The following is an 18367-nucleotide window of genomic DNA, read 5'->3' as shown; positions in this document are numbered from 1 at the left end:
TAAAATTGAAAAAACATTTTAAATTTTTTAAGATATATGGACATAAGATTTATACTCTATTATAAATAAAAAACATATAGAATTTATCTGTACTATAGACCATTTTGAGACAGCTAGTTTACCACTCAATCTTTCAATTTGTTCGATTTGAATCAGTGAACGATACTTTGACTTCAAAATTTAAGCTAATTACTTATTTTGATTGATTTATAGTTAAGAGAATCACATAAAGTATATATTAACTAAATTTGTAAAGATAAACAGTGCATTTAAATTGTAAAATAAAAACGTCATCGACAAGCTCAAATCAAATAAATTAAAATTTTGAAAGATTAGATAGCCGACCCAACATAATAATGGAGGTAAATTTTGTATGTTTTTACCTACTCTATATAAGTAAAGAGTAGAGCTACTATACTATCAGAAGTATAGAGTATCTGTTGCTTTCGACTTTTGACCCTTAGATCAGCCCCTGTAATCATTTTTAACTTTTGAATTAATAGTATTACCATGTGGGGGCCACACAACCCTAGTAGTACTGCTCAATCCCAGAGGGGACTGCAATCATTCCACCGGTGCAATTCTTAATCCAAGGGTCAAAAAATCGAAAGTATCAAATCCTCTATACATCCGATAGCATAATAGCTCTACACTTATTTATATATAAATATTTATATATATATATTTAATTATGCTACTATACTATCGTTAGTACCAAGTCCTTGGTACTATTGAATTTTCTACATATATGAGTTTTGCTAGAATACTATCGGTAGTAAATGACTCGGTTTACTACCGATTTGTTTTCGATAATAGAGCTTCCAAATTGATGATCGGCACCGTTAAATATGATCTAAACTATTTAAACTATCTGGAAATCAAATTTCACACATTTTCGATATTGTTCTCTTATCCATCAAGTGAACAAAAAAATGAATGCTGGTAAATAAATATCCTTTCAAAACATGATGAATCAATTTTATATTTGAGATCTAGATCTACGATCTTATTTTAAATAGTTAAAAATTTTAACAAAAATTTAGTGATTTTAACTCTCTATACCAAATTAAACCGAGCAAACGCCACCATATCGCCATAAAATTATAAATTTTGTGACCCTTTATCCGTTATTAGTAATGTCAAAAAATCATGAAATTTGATTTTCTAGATAATTTAAATGGTCTAGATCAGTTCAAGGTGCGATCATCGATTGAAAGCTCTATCATTACAAATAATCGTAGTCAAATTGAGCATTTTACTATCCGATATCTTTGGGTAGCTCACAAACTCATATATAATATATACTTATATATATAATATATATAATATATAATATATATTATAATATAATATTATACTAATATAATATATAGGGATGCAATACGGGGCGGATACTGGGGGCAAGGAAGACCCGCCCGCCTCCCCCGAACAGCAAAAATCCGCGTCCCGCCTCCCCCGAACCCGATACGGTTTAAATACATCCCATAACCTCCCCGCCTCGAACCCCCCGCCGCCGCGCCCGAATCCGCCCCCAACGTAAATATTTACTAAAATTATAAATATTAATTAATATTTGACAATATAAAAATAAAATTTTAAATATATATATAATAATTAACATCTATAAATGGTAAAATTAAAATATGAATCCAACAATCAAAACAAAATCAATGTTTCAAATACATTAAAATAAGTAATAACTCTATGTATTGAACTTTTTGAAATATAATATTTTAGAAATATGTTTTAAAACCAATATAAATGTAATATTCTCGTGGCGATTCGGGCTGGACTCATGGCGGGGCGGATTCGGCGGCGGATTATCGGCGGTCCAAAAAGAATTTCGTTTCCTTGCCCGAATTCTCGTCTCGGATCGTAAAATCTTGCCCTCGTTTCCTGCCTCCAATCCGTTTATTTTCTCCCATTTACTGCCCGCGGGCATCGGGCCTCGGACTCCACCAAGCACCGGACCGTTTGCCATCCCTATATATATATATTATATATAATATATGCTTTCGGAACACGGAGTCTCCGTGTTCAAGTTGTTTTCGATGTTCAGTACTTTCGAATCGCACGATCGTCTGGTCCGTTATATTGAATACTATTGAGTATTGAGTCCTCAGAAATAAATTTTGTGATTTTGATATATTTGCTTAGCCTTGATTGAAGGCGAGCTCAAAACAATAATTCTTAACGGCCGTGGGAGCCGGTTGCAAGTTAACGTTAGAAATATTCAATCACAATAAAATTTGAAAAAATTTTTAACCATATAAAAAGATCAAACTTTTGATCTAAAATTTTAATGTCATATCACAACATAGTTGTAAGATTTATTTTTACCCGTGATTTGAGCCACTTTCGATCCACATAGGAAAGATTATCGAAAAACGCAAATTTAATTTCTAGATATTATCAAATACTCTAGTTCAATCTAACGGATGCCGATCGTTCGATTCGAAAATCCGAACATCGAAAACAAAGTAGAATAACGGAGCCCTACGCGTTTTCAACATAATCATCCTACCATTTATACATATATATACTATATAATATATCATATATAGTGATATAAGATATAATATATATATATATATTATATATAAGTATATATTATAAGTGAATATCCTCAGTTTTGAACAGGGTGGCAGCGCGAGGCGCTGGGCAGGGCGAGCGCGTGGGCCGGGCAAGCGGCGCGCCTGGCGGCCCATGTGGCGTCGGTACGCGCGGGCCTCGGTCAGGTCGGCCGTGGAGGGGCGCGCGTGCGCGCGGCGGGCGAGCGCGAGCGCGGGCATGCCAAGGCGGGCGCGCGTGCGGGCGCCGCTGCGCGGGCTCGAGGGGCGGCAGCGGGCGGGGGGCGGTGCGCCGCGCGTCGGCACCGGCGCGCGGTGCGAGAGGCGCGGGAGAGAAGAAGGCGGGCGAGCGGCGGCGCCACTGGCTCGGGCGCCAGGGCGCGGCCAAGGCGGGCGCGCGGGGCGAGTGCCCGCGTGCGCGGAAGGGAGGCGGAGAGAGAGCGAGGAGAGGCATAGGCCGGACGAGGGTGGGCCCACTGCGCCCAGCCGATGGAAGAGGAATGAGAGGAGAGGAGAGGAGAGAGGATTTTATTTTTGCTCTTTTTCCGTCTTTAATTTTCCCTTTAATTTTTTTCATACTATTTATCTCTTTTAAATATATATATAAAATAAATTAATTTTTGTACATTCATCTAAATTTTATTAGTTTATAAAATTTAAAATATATAAATATTTTTTAAATAAGTTAAATTATTTTTATTAATATAAATTTAATTATAGCCGACATAAAAACGAATTGTTAAAAATATATAAAAAATAATGAAGGTAAATTTACAAATGAAACAATAAAAATAAAAATAAAAAATGATAAGATAATAAAAAAAGAATAGAGCAAAACTTAAAATAATAAATTCATTTTCAAAAAATATATTGATAATTATAATAAATTATAAATATAATTATATCAATATACAACATATATAATTTTTATTAATATATATTGCCTTTTATTTTAATCTTTCATTACCTTTATTTTTATATTTTTATTACGTAATAATTTCTTATTTGTAGTTTTTTTTTCTTCTCATCTCAATTATCCCTCTTTATCTATTTTCTTAGAATCCAATTTGGGAATAGTGCGGATGGACCCGCGGGGGAGAGAGAGGAGGTTTTTTTTGTTTCCTCTAATCTTCATTTTTTTTTTTTGTTCATTAACATAACAGAAAATTATAATATTAACGTCTAATCTGATTTTATTTTATAAGCTATAAAAATTTAAAATAATATAGAAAAATTGGATAAAAATATTTTTGAAAACCATTGGATTTACATCTCCAATCCTTCCAAGCAAAGACAAATAATAATTTAATCCTCAAATTTTAATGTATTATGATTAAAAACAATGAGCTATGTGATATTTGTCATCTTCAATCTTTCGAATTATTTACTTACTTATTTCAGTATTTATTTATATAATTTTTGACTTTTTTTTTGCTATTTAAAATTATTTATTATTTTATAATTGTCCGCAGCTCCGCAATCGCCCCGACCTCACTAATATATATATATATATAACTATATATAATATATATTATATATAATAGGTAATAATATATATAATTATTATATATATATATATAATTGTTGTGTGTGATGGTGGTTTGTGTGTGTGTGTGTGTAAGATGAGAGACAGAGGAAGAGAGATTGATAAGAAAACGCCAAATATCTATCCAAAGTTCCTATCAGGAAAATTCCAACGAGCAGTTGGCACAAATGTCTAGCGCAACTCCCCCGCACACTGAAACCGCATCCCCAATACCCTTCGAAATCTTCCCTCCTCCCCCACGCATGAGGCTCTTTTGCTCATTTTTGCATTTAGACCCTGACAAATTTTTAATTTAAAAATAGTCCTATAAATTTAATTTGTAAAAATAGCTCCGGTCCTGCCAGCAGGCGCCATATCAGCGCCACACGGCAGGGCTGGCTCGCCTCATTCAGCGGTATCAAACACGGTGAATGGTTACACGTAATTTTTAGTTACTATTTTTGTAATAGAAAATGTGGAATAAGAGTAAGGATTAAAGAATATAAATATCCGAAATATTATCGAATCCAAAGTCCGAATAAATTATATATATATATAATATATATAAAATTCTTCAAAAGTGATGATACAATTTTTATATTTGAAGATCTACGAGTCTATCTTATTTTAAATTAGTTTTAAAACAATTTTTTTAACAAAAATTTAGTTTGTTTGGAACTCTTCGTATACCATTACGAGCAAAACACAGTCCAAAATGACCATATCGCCATTAAATTATAGATTCTTTGTGGACCCATTTGAATCGATAATAGTTAGATGTCAACAAATATCATGAAATATTGATTTTTAGATAATTTAAGAATGGTAATAAGATTGATGTTCAACGGGTGCGCATCATCGATTTGAAAGCTTTTCATTAAAATAAATCGGTTAGTAAATGAGCAGTTTACTATTCGATAGTAGCCTCAGTCAACTATATATATTATATATATATATAGCTTATATATATATAGGGATGCAAACGGGGCCGGATACTGGGAGCAGAGAGACCCGCCGCGCCTCCGCCCCGACTAGCCAAATACTCCGCCCGCCTCCCGCCCCGAATCCATACGGCGTTAAAAACTACATCCCCATATCCCGCCCGCCTCGTAACCAGCCCTCCGCCGGGCTCTGCCCCGAACCGCCCCGGCAACTATATTTTTATAAAATTATATATTATTATACTTTGAAATATATAATAATAATTAATAATAATCTATATATATAATTTTACAATATTATGCGTAAATTAAAATAATAATCACAATTCAAAACAAATTCAAATGCTTTATCATAATACATTAGAAAATGAGAGTAAAAACTTATTTGTTATTGAACTTTTTTATTAAATATATTATGTTTTTAGAACATATTTTTTAAAAATATAAATATTATTTCGGGCGGTGATTCGGTGCGGATCATGGCGGGTCGCGATCGTCGGGGCGGATTCGGTGGCGGTCGTCAAAAAATTTTGCCCGTTTCCTGCCCCGATACCGTCCTCGGATCGTAAAATTGCTCGTTTCCTTGCCCGAATCCGTATTTCTCCATTTACTGCCCCGTCGGATCGGGGCGGATCGGAGGCAGGAGCTCCATCAACCCGCGTATGCCGTTTGCATCCCTTTTATCTATATATTATATATATTTGCTTATCTGGAAGCACCGGAGGTCTCCGTGCTTTTCAAGTTTTTTCGATGTTCAAGATCTTCGAATCGACGATCGGCCTCCGTTAAGTTAAAGATCTTAGAGTATTGTAGTACCTAGAAATAATTTTGCTGATTTTTCGAATATCATTTGCTTTAGTTGATTGAAGGGGGCTCAAATCAATAAATTTTAACGGCCGTGGTGAGCGGTGCAAGTTTACGGTACTGTAGAAAATTCAAATCAACATTAAAATTTTATTAGAAATTTTTATACCATATAAAACTATAGATCAAATAACTTTATCTAAATCTTTAATGTCATATTCATAGTTCTGTAAGATTTTATTATTTTAGCGCGTGGCATTTTAGCCACTTCGATACTAGGTAAATGATATTTGAAAATTCGCCAAAATTATTTTTCTAGATATTATCAGTAATACTCTAGTTCAATATCTAACGGAGCCGCATCGTCGATTCGAAGATGTACCGAACATCGGAAAACAACAGTTGAGGTACGAGCCTCCGTTTTCGATAATCCTAGCTTTACATATTTATATTATATATATAATATATATATATATATATATATATCTATATATATATATTATATATATATATAGTTATATATATATGACATAAATCCTCAGTTTATGAACAGGTTGGCTGAGCGCGGGAGGCGCGGGCACGGGTCGAGCGCGGGGGGCGGGCAGCGAGGCGCACTGGCGGGGCCCAGTTGGCAGCGGACGCGCGGGTCCGCTGCGGCGCAGGCTGGGCAATCGTGGGGAGGGCGCCGCCGCTTGCGCCGGCGGGGGGCTGCGAGCGCGGGAGCGGTGGTGGGCAGGCGGCGCGCGTGGGCGGCGCCGCGTTGGCGCGGCAGCTCGAGGGGGCGGCCAGGCAGGGCGCGGGGGGCGGTGGCGCGTGGCGCGGGCCGAGCGGCGGCGCGCGGCGAGAGCCGCCGGCGGGAGAGAGGAGAGGAGAGCGTGCGAGCGTCGGGGCGCGGCCACTGTGCGCGGCGCGTCAAGGCGCGGCAAGCGGGCGCGCGTGGCGGGTGCCCGCGTGGCGCGGGGAGGGACGGGAGAGGAGAGCGATGGAGAGGAGATGAGCGGGAGGGGGGCCAGGCGCCAGCCGAGGGTAAGAGGAGAGCGGAGAGGAGAGGAGAGAGAGGGAGGATTTTTATTTTTTTTTGGCTTTTTTCTCTCTTTAATTTTCCCTTTAATTTTTTATATTTTTCTCTTAATATATAATTAAAAAAATTTATAATTTTGTAATTCAATTCTAAATTTTTATTTTTATAAAAATTAAAATATATAAATATTTTAAATAAGTTAAATTATTTTGTATTAAATATAATTTTACATTAAGCGAATAAAAGAATTGGTTAAATATATAAAAAATAATGAAGGAAATTTACAAATGAAACAATAAAAATAAAAAAATAAATGATAAGATAGATAAAAAAGAATAGAGGCAAATGTAAGAATAATAAATCATTTTTCTAAAATTATATATAATTATATATAATATTATAATATATATAATTATAAATATAACTATATATAATTTTATTAATAGATTATTGCCTTTTTTTTTAATCTTTCTTATAATTTATTTTATTATTTTTATTACTGAATAATTCTTTATTTTTTTAGTTTTTTTTTCTCTCATCTCAATTATTCCCTCATTTATTATTTTCTTAAATCAATTGGGATAGTGCGGATGGGACCAGCAGGGGAGAGAGGAGGGATTTTTCTCTAACTTCATTTTTTTTTTTTGTTCATGTACATAGAGAAATTTTATAATTTTTTAAGTCTAATCTAATTTTTATTTTATACTATAAAATTTAAAAATATAATAAAAATTGGATAAAAAAATATTTTGAAAGATTGGATTTACATTCATCCTTAAAGCTATAAGACAAAATAATTTAATCCTAAAATTTTTAATGATTATGATTTAAACAATGAGGTATGTGATATTTTCATCTCCAATTTAATTGTTACTTATTTTTCAGTATTTATTTTATATAATTTTTTGACTTTTTATTTTGCATTTTTAATATTTATTTATTTATTTTTATAAAGTTGTCCCGCCGCAGACGCCCGGATCCTTCACTAATATATATATATATATATAATATATATATAATATATTTATATATATATTATATATATATATATATATTATATATGTGTGTGTGTGTGTTGGTGTGTGTGTGTGTTGTGGTGTGTGTGTGTGAGAGAGAGAGAGAGAGTGAGAGAGATTGATGATGAGAAACTGCCAAATAATAACTATAATATCAGGAAAATTCAAGAGCAGCGTTGGGCACAAATGCTACTAGGCAACTCCCGCGGCACACCGGAGAACCCGCATCTCCCAATCCCTCGAATCTTCCCCCCTCCCACGCATGAGGGCTCTTTTTGCCTTTTTTGCATTTAGACCCCTGACAAATTTTTATTTAAAAATAGTCTTATTAAAATTTAATTTGTAGAAATGACTCTGGCCTGCCACGCCAGGCGCCATATCAGCGCCACAACGGGCAGGGCTGGCCGTGTGTCATTCACCGTATTCAACACTGGTGAATGGTTCACGATATTTTTAGTACGTATTTTTTGTATATAGAAAAGTGGAATAAGGAGTAAGGATGTTAATAGATATGAATAATCCGAAATATTATTCGAATCCAAATCCGAATAAATTATAAATATATAATTAATATATATATATATATGTAATTTATTTTTATTTATTTATACAATATATAAAATATTTAATAATTTTTATTCCTTAGATTTTCATCCAACCCAGCGGGCCGTTGGATGAAGATTTAAGAAAATAAAAATTATTAAATATTTTATATATTGTATAAATAAAAAAAAATAAATTACGTATATATATATAATTTATTCGAGTTTGGATTCGAATAATATTTCGAATATTCATACCTATTGACATCCCTACTCCTTATTCTATTTTTCAATATACAAAAAATACGTAAGAAACACGGTGAATCATTCACCGTGTCTAACCATTCACAGTGTTTAGACACGGTGAATTATTCACCGTATTCAACTTAATATCCTGACCCCAGTTCTGCCCGCGTAGCGCTAACGTGACGCTTGCGTGACAGAAATAGTGCCATTTTTATAATTTTAATTTTAATAAGACTATTTTTAAAATAAAAATTGCTCCGGGGCCAAGCCCCGACGCATGACGCATCCCTCTCTCTCTCTCTCTCTTCTTTTTCCCAACCCAACCACACTATATAAACAACAACGACCTTAATTAATCCCCGTAAATTTATTCCTCTTTTTTTTTTCCCATTTTTTTTAGTATTATTATTGTTATTTTCTATTATTATTTGTTTATTTATGTAAATCGAGATCCCAGTCCCACGGATCTCCGAACCCCTCGTCGTCGTCGTCGTCATCGTCGCCGCTCTCGCTCGCCATGAGGGGGAGGGAGATGCACCCGCTCTGCTGCATCACCATCGACTGCCCCGGGGGCTTCGGCGCCAGATCGCCGGGGACGGAAGCGGTGGCGGAGCTGACGCCCCCCGCCGCGGAGGGAGGCGGGGGTCGGGGCCCGGCGCCCGCCGTCGCCGGGGTCCTCTACAAGTGGACAAACTTCGGGAAGGGGTGGCGCCGGCGCCTGTTCCTCCTCCGCGGCGGCGTCCTCGCCTACTACAAGCTCCGGCGACCGGCGGCGCAGCCTCTCGCCGCGGGGGAGGACGGCGGCGGGGTGCGCGTGATCGGCGCCGCCTCCGCCTGGGTCTCGGGGGCCCCCGGCGACTCGGATCAGAAGCCGATCGGCGTCGTGCACCTCAAGGTAATTAGGGCTAAATCGCCATCTCCGATCCGTACCGAGTTTACTACAAATAGCAATGATCGTTCGATCGATCGATCGATCGCTTCCCAAATCGGGAAAGGGAGGATGCTTTTGTTAGGGTTTCGATCGCAAGGAAGAAGGGAAATCGGATCGTCGGTTTTTCTCGTGAGGGTTTTTTTTTTTTGTTTCATTTTTAGCTAGTTTTCGTTTTTTTGAAATTGCTATTTTCGGGCCGTAGATCTTTACCCACTAGCGGGTCACATCACGGTAGGCCGAGGTGGAGCGTGGTAATAGGCCTTGTGTATGCGTAGGTGTGGGTGATATGACATGGCGCGTCACGTCAACTCGTGTCGCTCTTTAGTAGGTGATTTACGGCGTCGTAAGATGCTCTGTACCTCTTTTTTTTTTTTGTTTTTCTTTTTTTAGGATTTTTCTTAATACGGTGATCTTGGATTTAGTCGTCCTCAAGTTGATGGTAAGACCAAGATTATTGGTTTTATCAAAAATAATTTGCAATCAAACTATAATTTCATCTCAATCCAACTTCAAAGATCACCAGTTCTAATAAGATTCAATGCCATAATTTAAACATGATCGAACACGCCCCGAAGTTTGGGGGAAGGAAAAGAAAATCGAAATTGATATGACATGAATTTATCGAATTCGACATTAATAGCAAATATTATTTAAATATGTAACAATTGTTAATAGATATTTAGGGACAAACACCTCTTAGAAACCTAAATCGCCACAGGTTTGTGGTGGGGTTCTTTACATTGGGGAAAGGGGATGGATATGTGTGGGGCATAGTTAGTTAATTCGCGAATTATTCGCGAATTTTTGAAAATCCGAATTAAACGGCTATTTTCGAATTTTTGGGAAAAATTCGAAAAAAAAGAGGATTTTTTGACTAAAAATACATATTCGCGTATTATACGGCGAGCCGAATTATTCAGTCCAAAAAACGGATCAAGCCCGCAGGCCCGCACCGCCCGCGCCTGCCTGCGCTCCCGCATGGGCTCTTGGGCCGGCTGGCCCAAAACAGTAAAATACACAAAGAAAAAAGAAAAAAATCTTTCCAAACACCTCGCCTAAGACTAAAAAAAAAAAAATGAAATTTCTTTTCGAATTTTTACTTAATTAGCTTAATTTTGTAGCTATTTATTCTTATATTTTTAAAAGATATGAATATTTATGCTAATAGCATAAATCTTGAGAGAAAAAAATTTAATTTAATAGCCGAATTTTTTATCCTGAATTTTTAATTAGTAAACGTATAATATCCGTATAAATCACGTATCCGAATAATTGATGAATCCGTTTTTAGCCGTATTTTTCAACGAATTTAAAAATTAGAAGACGAATTCTATCCGAATTATATCCGTACCGAATCTTTGCCGAATCCGAATTAACTAACAATGGTGTGGGGTCTTATTAAGGGAAGGGCATGATGTGGTGGATTTGAGCGCACAGAGCGGCTGCTGTGTTTATCTTGGTGGTTTGTCGCTTGGAATTTTCTGTGGTCCGCGTGGGTGTCCTGCAGGGGTTCCTCTTTTTCCATTCTAGATTCTTATTCGGCTGGAAACAGCTGGGATTTTTTTCTGTTTAAAGTGGCCACTGGCTCTAAGTGCTATGTAGGGTAATGTAAGAAAACTAGTTCTTAGTAAGATTTCTCATTTGTGCAGAATCGTTTTATATACTTGTCATGAGCCTCTGTTTTCTGTTTCCCGAAGATTAGGTTTTCAACTATCTTGAAACATGTAATCTAGGCTAGAAGTTATGATGCGCATTTGGCATGTATTTTGGCGTCTCATGACACAAGAAAACTTTCTAAACTGAAGAATATTTTCGATAATTCAGTTAGCAGGCAGGGACTGTTATTTGCTCTCCATTTTACGTGCTAATTAAGTTCCCCTTCCTTAAAATTTCCTAGATCTCATCATTTCGCGAGAGTAAATCAGATGACAGACGGTTCTATATAATTACTCCAACGAAGACACTTCGGTTGAGAACTGATTCTTGGAACGATCGGGCGGCCTGGATTGAGGCTCTTGTCTCTGCTAGAACTGAATCTTCCATCAATGGAAATGTACCTTCGAAGGAGAACAATGTGCTATTCTCCACTGAGAAGCTTAGAGATCGCATGTGTGCGGAGGGATTGGGTGAGGCACTTATTAAGGATTGTGAACAGATTATGCAATTGGAATTTTCACGATATCACCAACAGGTGAAGCTGCATTATGAAGAATATTTAAGCCTTATTGGTACCTTTCCACAGCATTTGGAGGTATATATAAATGTCTTCATGATGGCTTACCTTTTCACTTGGATCATCTAGTGAATGTACGCATTGCTTGCTTGTTATTGTAATCTTGATATCATTAGTGATGATAGTTGCATTTGCCCTGTTTTTCAGCACATAGTTCATCTGTCGTACTAGGCATACGACTTGGATGTCATTGATGTTCTGATAAATAATACTGCATAAATAGGCATAGCATTTGACTTTTATTCCTCCTATGCTGACACTGTTGTTTATCTTGTCATCATAACAGCATGGCAATGTAGGAATGAAATTTGTAGTGGATAATTTGTTACTAATTACACTTGGGCCCCAGGACAAAACGAACGAACTGATAGTGAATTAAAGTGCAACCTGAAGAAGTAAATTGCCTTTTCTTTTGGTGATATTTTTTTTTTCAGAAATGTTATGTTCCAAACTCATTGACTAAAGTAGTAAAGGAAATTTTCTCTAATTTTCATTGTCCTTTCTGAGATACTATAGTTGCGCGTGCAGGTGTTAAATGCCGAAAATGAGAACACTACAATTGATGAGGGCCAGCTGCAGTTGATCAAACATGAGTGTTGTAGCCCTGGACATGAAAAATATAGTGGTAGTTTATAGTTCTACCTAATTATGTGTATCTATTTTCATATTAGTCCAGGATATTTGCAAATTCTGCTAGTTTATTTATCCTTTACATATTCTTGTTTTACTTGAATAACTTCTATGACATGTGGTGTTGATTAAATCAAATTGATATTCACATATCTGTTGCTTGCTCCTTAAAACTAGTTTTAAGTAACCTTCTATATTGTATATACCAAGGATTAAAGTGCCATGGCATGGAGTTGTGCCGAAAACTTACTGGCATAGTACGCACGGTGTGCCGGACCGTGCCGATGTATGCCGGTCACAAAAAATATGTGTGCCAATGTGTAATGGCATGAAATATTTATCCTTGGCATATATTATATAACAACTCTACCATGTTATCAGCAGGAAATGAGTTATATATATCTTTTGTTTTATGTATATCCTGCTTACTGATAATATTAAACAAATAGATCTTCATGAAGCAGTACAGTTTAGCCCTTTTTTTTAAGACAAGATTTTTGAACCATTCTGTTAGGGTCGGCTGTAGGTCTAGTACGCCCATCTCAATGAGAGCGTTCTCATTTTAGTTGCCTTTGGCCTACGCCTTCTCAGCAAACGGACGAGATTATGTTAATACTGTGTTTTCCACAAGAAATACATGACTACATACATTAGATAATCACGAAATGTCCAAATGTAACAGAGCCCTCCTTTTACAACTATTTTCTCGGAATGCCCGTCTTTGAGAACACTTCAGCAGTTAAGCTTGAGTTCAAGTAAACGACATTTACATAGGTATAGGACAACCCCTCACAGTAGCAGTTATGTTTAGCAATCATGATATTAGTGAATTTTGTAACAAGATTCTTTAGAAACTCACATACATTTTGAGAAAGCACATAGAAAGCATGTGAGAACATTTAACCAGATAATTGTTGATAGCTCTACTGTTTTTCTTTTACTGTTGTACATATGCTTGATTAATGATTTCTCCAATATGTTTTTTTTTGTCGTTATGATTTCTCCAATATCTTTTCAGTGATGTGATAGTTTCTTATATATACTTATTTTTGTTTCATTTTAATCAGAATACAGTACCACAGAATCCTCCGATGATATTGATAAGCAAGAGATTGATGAGATGTCAGATGAAGATGAGCCTTGCTTCTTTGATACAGAGGAGTATTTTGGTGAACCCGCCATATCCTCTGTCTCTGAAATTAGTGTCTCAAACCATTGTAGCGAGAATGGTGAATATGGATATAATGCCGGTGATGCCGAAATAATAAATGTTGAGGTGGATGATTATAATACATTGCCATGTACGAAACGACGCAGGAAATTGCCAGAACCAGCTGAAAAAGAAAAAGGTATTAGCCTTTGGTCAATGATCAAAGATAATGTTGGAAAGGATCTAACACGTGTGTGTCTTCCTGTTTACTTCAATGAGCCACTGTCATCACTCCAGAAGTGCTTTGAGGACTTGGAATATTCATATTTGTTGGATCAAGCTTATGAATATGGAAAAACGGTATGGTTCTCTTTTAGACTTGTATTTAACTCTCTTTGAAGAGAATTTTTTGTTTGTCCGTATGTTATGTTGTTATCTATGCATTTATATTTAGGGAAACAGTCTCATGAGAATTCTAAAAGTAGCTGCATTTGCGGTCTCTGGATATGCTTCTTCAGATGGCCGCCCCTGCAAACCTTTCAACCCTTTGTTAGGTGAGACCTATGAGGCTGAGTACCCTGAGAAAGGAATCCGTTTCTTCTCTGAAAAGGTTAGTTTTTTGAGAGCTGATACATTCTACTCATTCTTATTTTAGAGTCATGTTGTCATCATCATTACTGCTGGTCAGTTTTGATTCTTGTAAGCTATCGGGTGAATTCAATTGTCTTTTTTGTTGAAATTTTCTCTCTCTGTTTGAATACCCAGAAGTTCTTTCTATATACATGTAACATAGACCACCGATAAGAGATGCAGTGACAAGTGGCAATAACTTAATCTGAAAGCTTGTGCAGATATAGAATTATGAATTGCCCAATTATTGTGTTCTACATTCTCCATAGTTTCATTTTTCTGGTTTCTAGGAGTGTCAAATAGAGTTCTCTTCAGCATTCTAATTTTCGAACACTCATTCTTAGTAGGAACTGTCCTAAATGCTTATAAAAGTGTAGACATAAGAATTTTGGAAATGGTAAGATCTTTGGCGTAAGAAGTGTTGATAAATAGATAAAAATCTATGTATTACAGATACTTTTATAAGTCTCGCGTGTTCGTGTCGAACTCACGTCCCACGTGGACACGCCATCGACGCGTGTTCGACACAAGTCCATTATGCATCCCACTAAAAACATATTTTTATTTTTATTTTTTATGCATATATAATATAAGATGAGACATATTTTGGCTTTTTGATGAATGCATATAAATTTTGTTTGAATAATATAAATAAATTATATATGATGGAGAATTTCTTTCCTTAAATATATGAATTATCAATGAAAATTTTATTAACTCTCATTCGCATGAGAAATATAATAATATTTTAGCAAAACTAATATTTTGTATAATATATATATATATATTATTATATTAATAATATTATATTTATTAGTAGTATCCATGCCGTGTCCGTGTCTTAATTTTTTGCAAATTGCCGAGTCACCGTATTCGAGTTGTGTCGTGTCCCATGTTCCATGTCCATGTTCGCGTTCGTGACATCTAGATAAGGATTTCATCGCTTATCCATCTGAGCAATTGTTAGACTATATTTAAGATCACTGCCATTTGTTGTGATAAATCTAGAAACTTCTGAGTTTATTCTAGCTCAATGCGATAAGACAAATAATGTTTGTATATGTTTATGTTTTTGTGTATTTGTATAACATATGTATGTGGATTTGGATATGCTAACTGTAATTACATTTTACGAATGCTTTGCTTCTGGCATTCTGTATATTAACTGGAGGTCGAGTGAGGAGTGAAAAATGAACTGATACAGGAAATACATCTTTAGCTTAATGGCCTAGAGGCTGAGGTCAGAAAGGCATGATCGAGCATATTGTGATGATACAAGTAGTCATTTTTTAGTGTGCACGTGACTTACGATCCTTTGTTTCATTTGTCATCCTTTTTCCTCTTCCTCTTATACACTAATAGACACCTTGCTTTTCCTTCATTCCAAATAATAAGTTTCTGTACCTTCATTCCAGATGCAAAGTTTCTGTAATAAGTTTTGCATGGAACATTCTCATTCTTTGAATGACATTGTTGTTAGTTCCACTAACAGGTCAGCCATCATCCCGTGGTCATGGCCTGCCATTGCGAAGGTAAAGGTTGGAAATTCTGGGGCGACAGCAATCTTAAGAGTAAATTTTGGGGACAATCCATTCAACTGGACCCAGTTGGTGTATTAACCCTAGAGTTTGATGACGGTGAAATTTTTCAATGGAGCAAGGTACAAACTGTTTAAATAAATGAAAAGGAACCACAGAAGTCTTTTCTTTTTCCCTCACTTTGCCCTGCCAATATTCTCTGTTCTATCTTCTCGTACAGGCATCTGCTTTTTCCTTCCGAGTGTCTTTAGATATGCACTTCTTTACAGATTAACATTGATTAACATATCAGGTCACAACAACTATTTGTAATATTATACTTGGAAAACTATATTGCAATCATCATGGAACTATGGATATTTGGGGAAACCGACAACATTCATGCAAGTTGAAGTTCAAAGAACACTCTCTCCTTGAACGAAACCCTCGCCAGGTAGTAAAATGCAACAGTTCTTTATTTTCTTGTCTTTTCTTTTTTGACGTGATTAGATGCAATACTGAAGACTTCTTATCAAGAGGAAATTTGTCTATTAGGTTCATGGCTTTGTTGAGGACACCTTGGGTACTAAGGTTGCTACTTTAATGGGGAAGTGGGATGACAGCATGTACTGCAGCATAGGCAATGATGTTGCGAAAAATTGGTCTTGTGTTTCAACACAAAATGCTACCTTATTATGGAAAAGAAGCAAGCCTTCTGCCAACCCCACTCGATACAACTTGTCGTCATTTGCAATTACAGTAAATGAGCTAACGCCAGACTTGAAGGTAGATACGATATGACCTGAATCTGGTTAGGTTCAATTTTTTTCACTCTTATTTATTTCTATTTTCTATTTCTAGTTCTGATCCTGAATATTTAATAACCGGTTAAGGAGAAACTTCCGCCAACAGATTCAAGACTACGGCCAGATCAACGGTATCTAGAGAATGGGGAATATGAAAAGGCCAATGCTGAGAAACTGCGGTTGGAGAAAAGGCAACGGATGGTATTCTATTTTAGCATTGATTTCTTACCTAAAGAAGAACAAAAATATCTATTGGTTTTGCATCTAAGTAATCTTTTGGCCTATTGTCCATATTCTTCTTTTACTGAGCAAGTTTTAGTTTAGTCATCTGTTAGGAAAAGATGAATCACAAGTACTATTTATGATCATACAGTATTTAGGATCATGCAACCAGACCGAATTTGTTATTGCCAAATTAGGTTTATTTACAAAAAGGAAAGTGTGGCTACAGTTTACTTTTCAGTAATCACCTCGTGACTACTTTGCGAATGTTATTAACTTTTTCATCATCTTCCTACTCTTTTGCAGTCGAGGAAATTGCAAGAAAGTGGCTGGGAACCTCGATGGTTCCAAAAGGATACTGGGAGTGGAACATTTCGCTACGTGGGTGGGTACTGGGAAGCCAGAGAACAGAGGAAATGGAAGGACTGTCCTGATATATTTGGTGAACTTTCAGAGCATTCCACTGCCGCCGCAGTCTCCAATTAGAATATCATAGTTACGAGGTGAATATCGATAGTTTATCCATTTGCACTTTGATCTCGTAAGCTGTTTAATTGAGGCAGTTGGCTAAACATTCTGATTGCAGATATCCTCTGGTACGAAGTGCTGGTCGGGGTGCGTCAGGATGCGCCCTTGTGTAAATCATTGTTTTTCCATTGTTTGATCTTGTAAACACTAGGCGGGTCCGAAATTTTGCTGAAAATGCCCTATTGTAGTCGCTAGCTAGCATTCTTCAGAAGAGTAGTTCTCTGCTGGAGCCGTAGTTGATTGTTATCAATAATACCGCCCATCTTCGTTGTTCACGGAGCCCATAAATCGAGTCTACTAGCCCTGTTCTATTTCATGCAAATGAACTGTAATGGCATTGGTACATACAAATCGGTTCGGGTAGTTCAATTCGCTTGCATGCAAATGCAACACAAAATTGTATGTTGTTCCAACTGCTGCTGCTGCTGCTGCTCCTGATTTAGGTGTTTAAGCAGCATACGGTTATCTGTTGCTGCTGTCGATACACATAAATGGGCCGTCAACGCAGTTCGCAGTTCGGGACCCAATAAGTTGTGGGCCAAGAAATTGTGAAGGGCCTAAATAGGCTTTTTCTAGAGTATGGACGGCGACTCTTCTGAATCAATATACAGATAAAATTTAATAAGTAAAAAATAACAGACAATTTAAAAAATATCCTATATTTTTAGTTTTATTAGCTATAATAAAAATCTTATCCATGCACACGGCCAAGAATATAAAATACGAACACGTATGTGCAACGCACGCATCAATCCAACGCGCATTTTCCGAGATTTAATTTGTCCGCGCCGAATAACGCCTACTCCGAGGCGCGTTTGCAAGAGCAGGGAATCTAGTCTAGTCTAGCTACTACATTAATTGTAGTCCACATGAGAATTTAAGCAAATTGATTCGAGTCGATCGCATGTAATATTATTTCAATTATTATTATTATTATTATTAAGGTAATGTATCAAAAGTATATATAATTTACAATAAAAATACTTTTAGTTGATTTATTCATTCACAATGTAATACGTACTATGAATTAAATGAGCAGATAATATCGTAGAAAA

At 36.5% G+C, this 18367-nt stretch overlaps 1 protein-coding gene across 5 annotated transcripts; it reads left to right on the top strand.

The window, feature by feature from the left end:
• LOC109714015 (oxysterol-binding protein-related protein 2A) lies at positions 8946 to 17702 on the top strand. Of its 5 annotated transcripts, none has more exons than XM_020238389.1 (11): positions 8950 to 9560; positions 11494 to 11847; positions 12358 to 12454; positions 13527 to 13969; positions 14064 to 14219; positions 15732 to 15899; positions 16070 to 16210; positions 16312 to 16541; positions 16643 to 16763; positions 17091 to 17287; positions 17371 to 17702. In XM_020238389.1, the coding sequence occupies exons 1-10, from the start codon at positions 9183 to 9185 to the stop codon at positions 17268 to 17270; spliced, it is 2268 nt and encodes a 755-aa protein (XP_020093978.1). In that variant the 5' UTR covers positions 8950 to 9182; the 3' UTR covers positions 17271 to 17287; positions 17371 to 17702. The 5 variants fall into 5 exon arrangements, with proteins under 5 accessions (XP_020093981.1, XP_020093980.1, XP_020093978.1 ...); XM_020238390.1 differs by having other exon boundaries at positions 8953 to 9560; positions 16312 to 16542; positions 16650 to 16763; XM_020238393.1 differs by lacking the exon at positions 8950 to 9560 and adding an exon at positions 10965 to 11204.

This window comes from Ananas comosus, linkage group 8, assembly GCF_001540865.1.
Source record: "Ananas comosus cultivar F153 linkage group 8, ASM154086v1, whole genome shotgun sequence".
Taxonomy (NCBI): domain Eukaryota; kingdom Viridiplantae; phylum Streptophyta; class Magnoliopsida; order Poales; family Bromeliaceae; genus Ananas; species Ananas comosus.
Note: the sequence above shows the minus strand (reverse complement) of the source record. Positions and strands in the feature narration are given on the sequence as shown.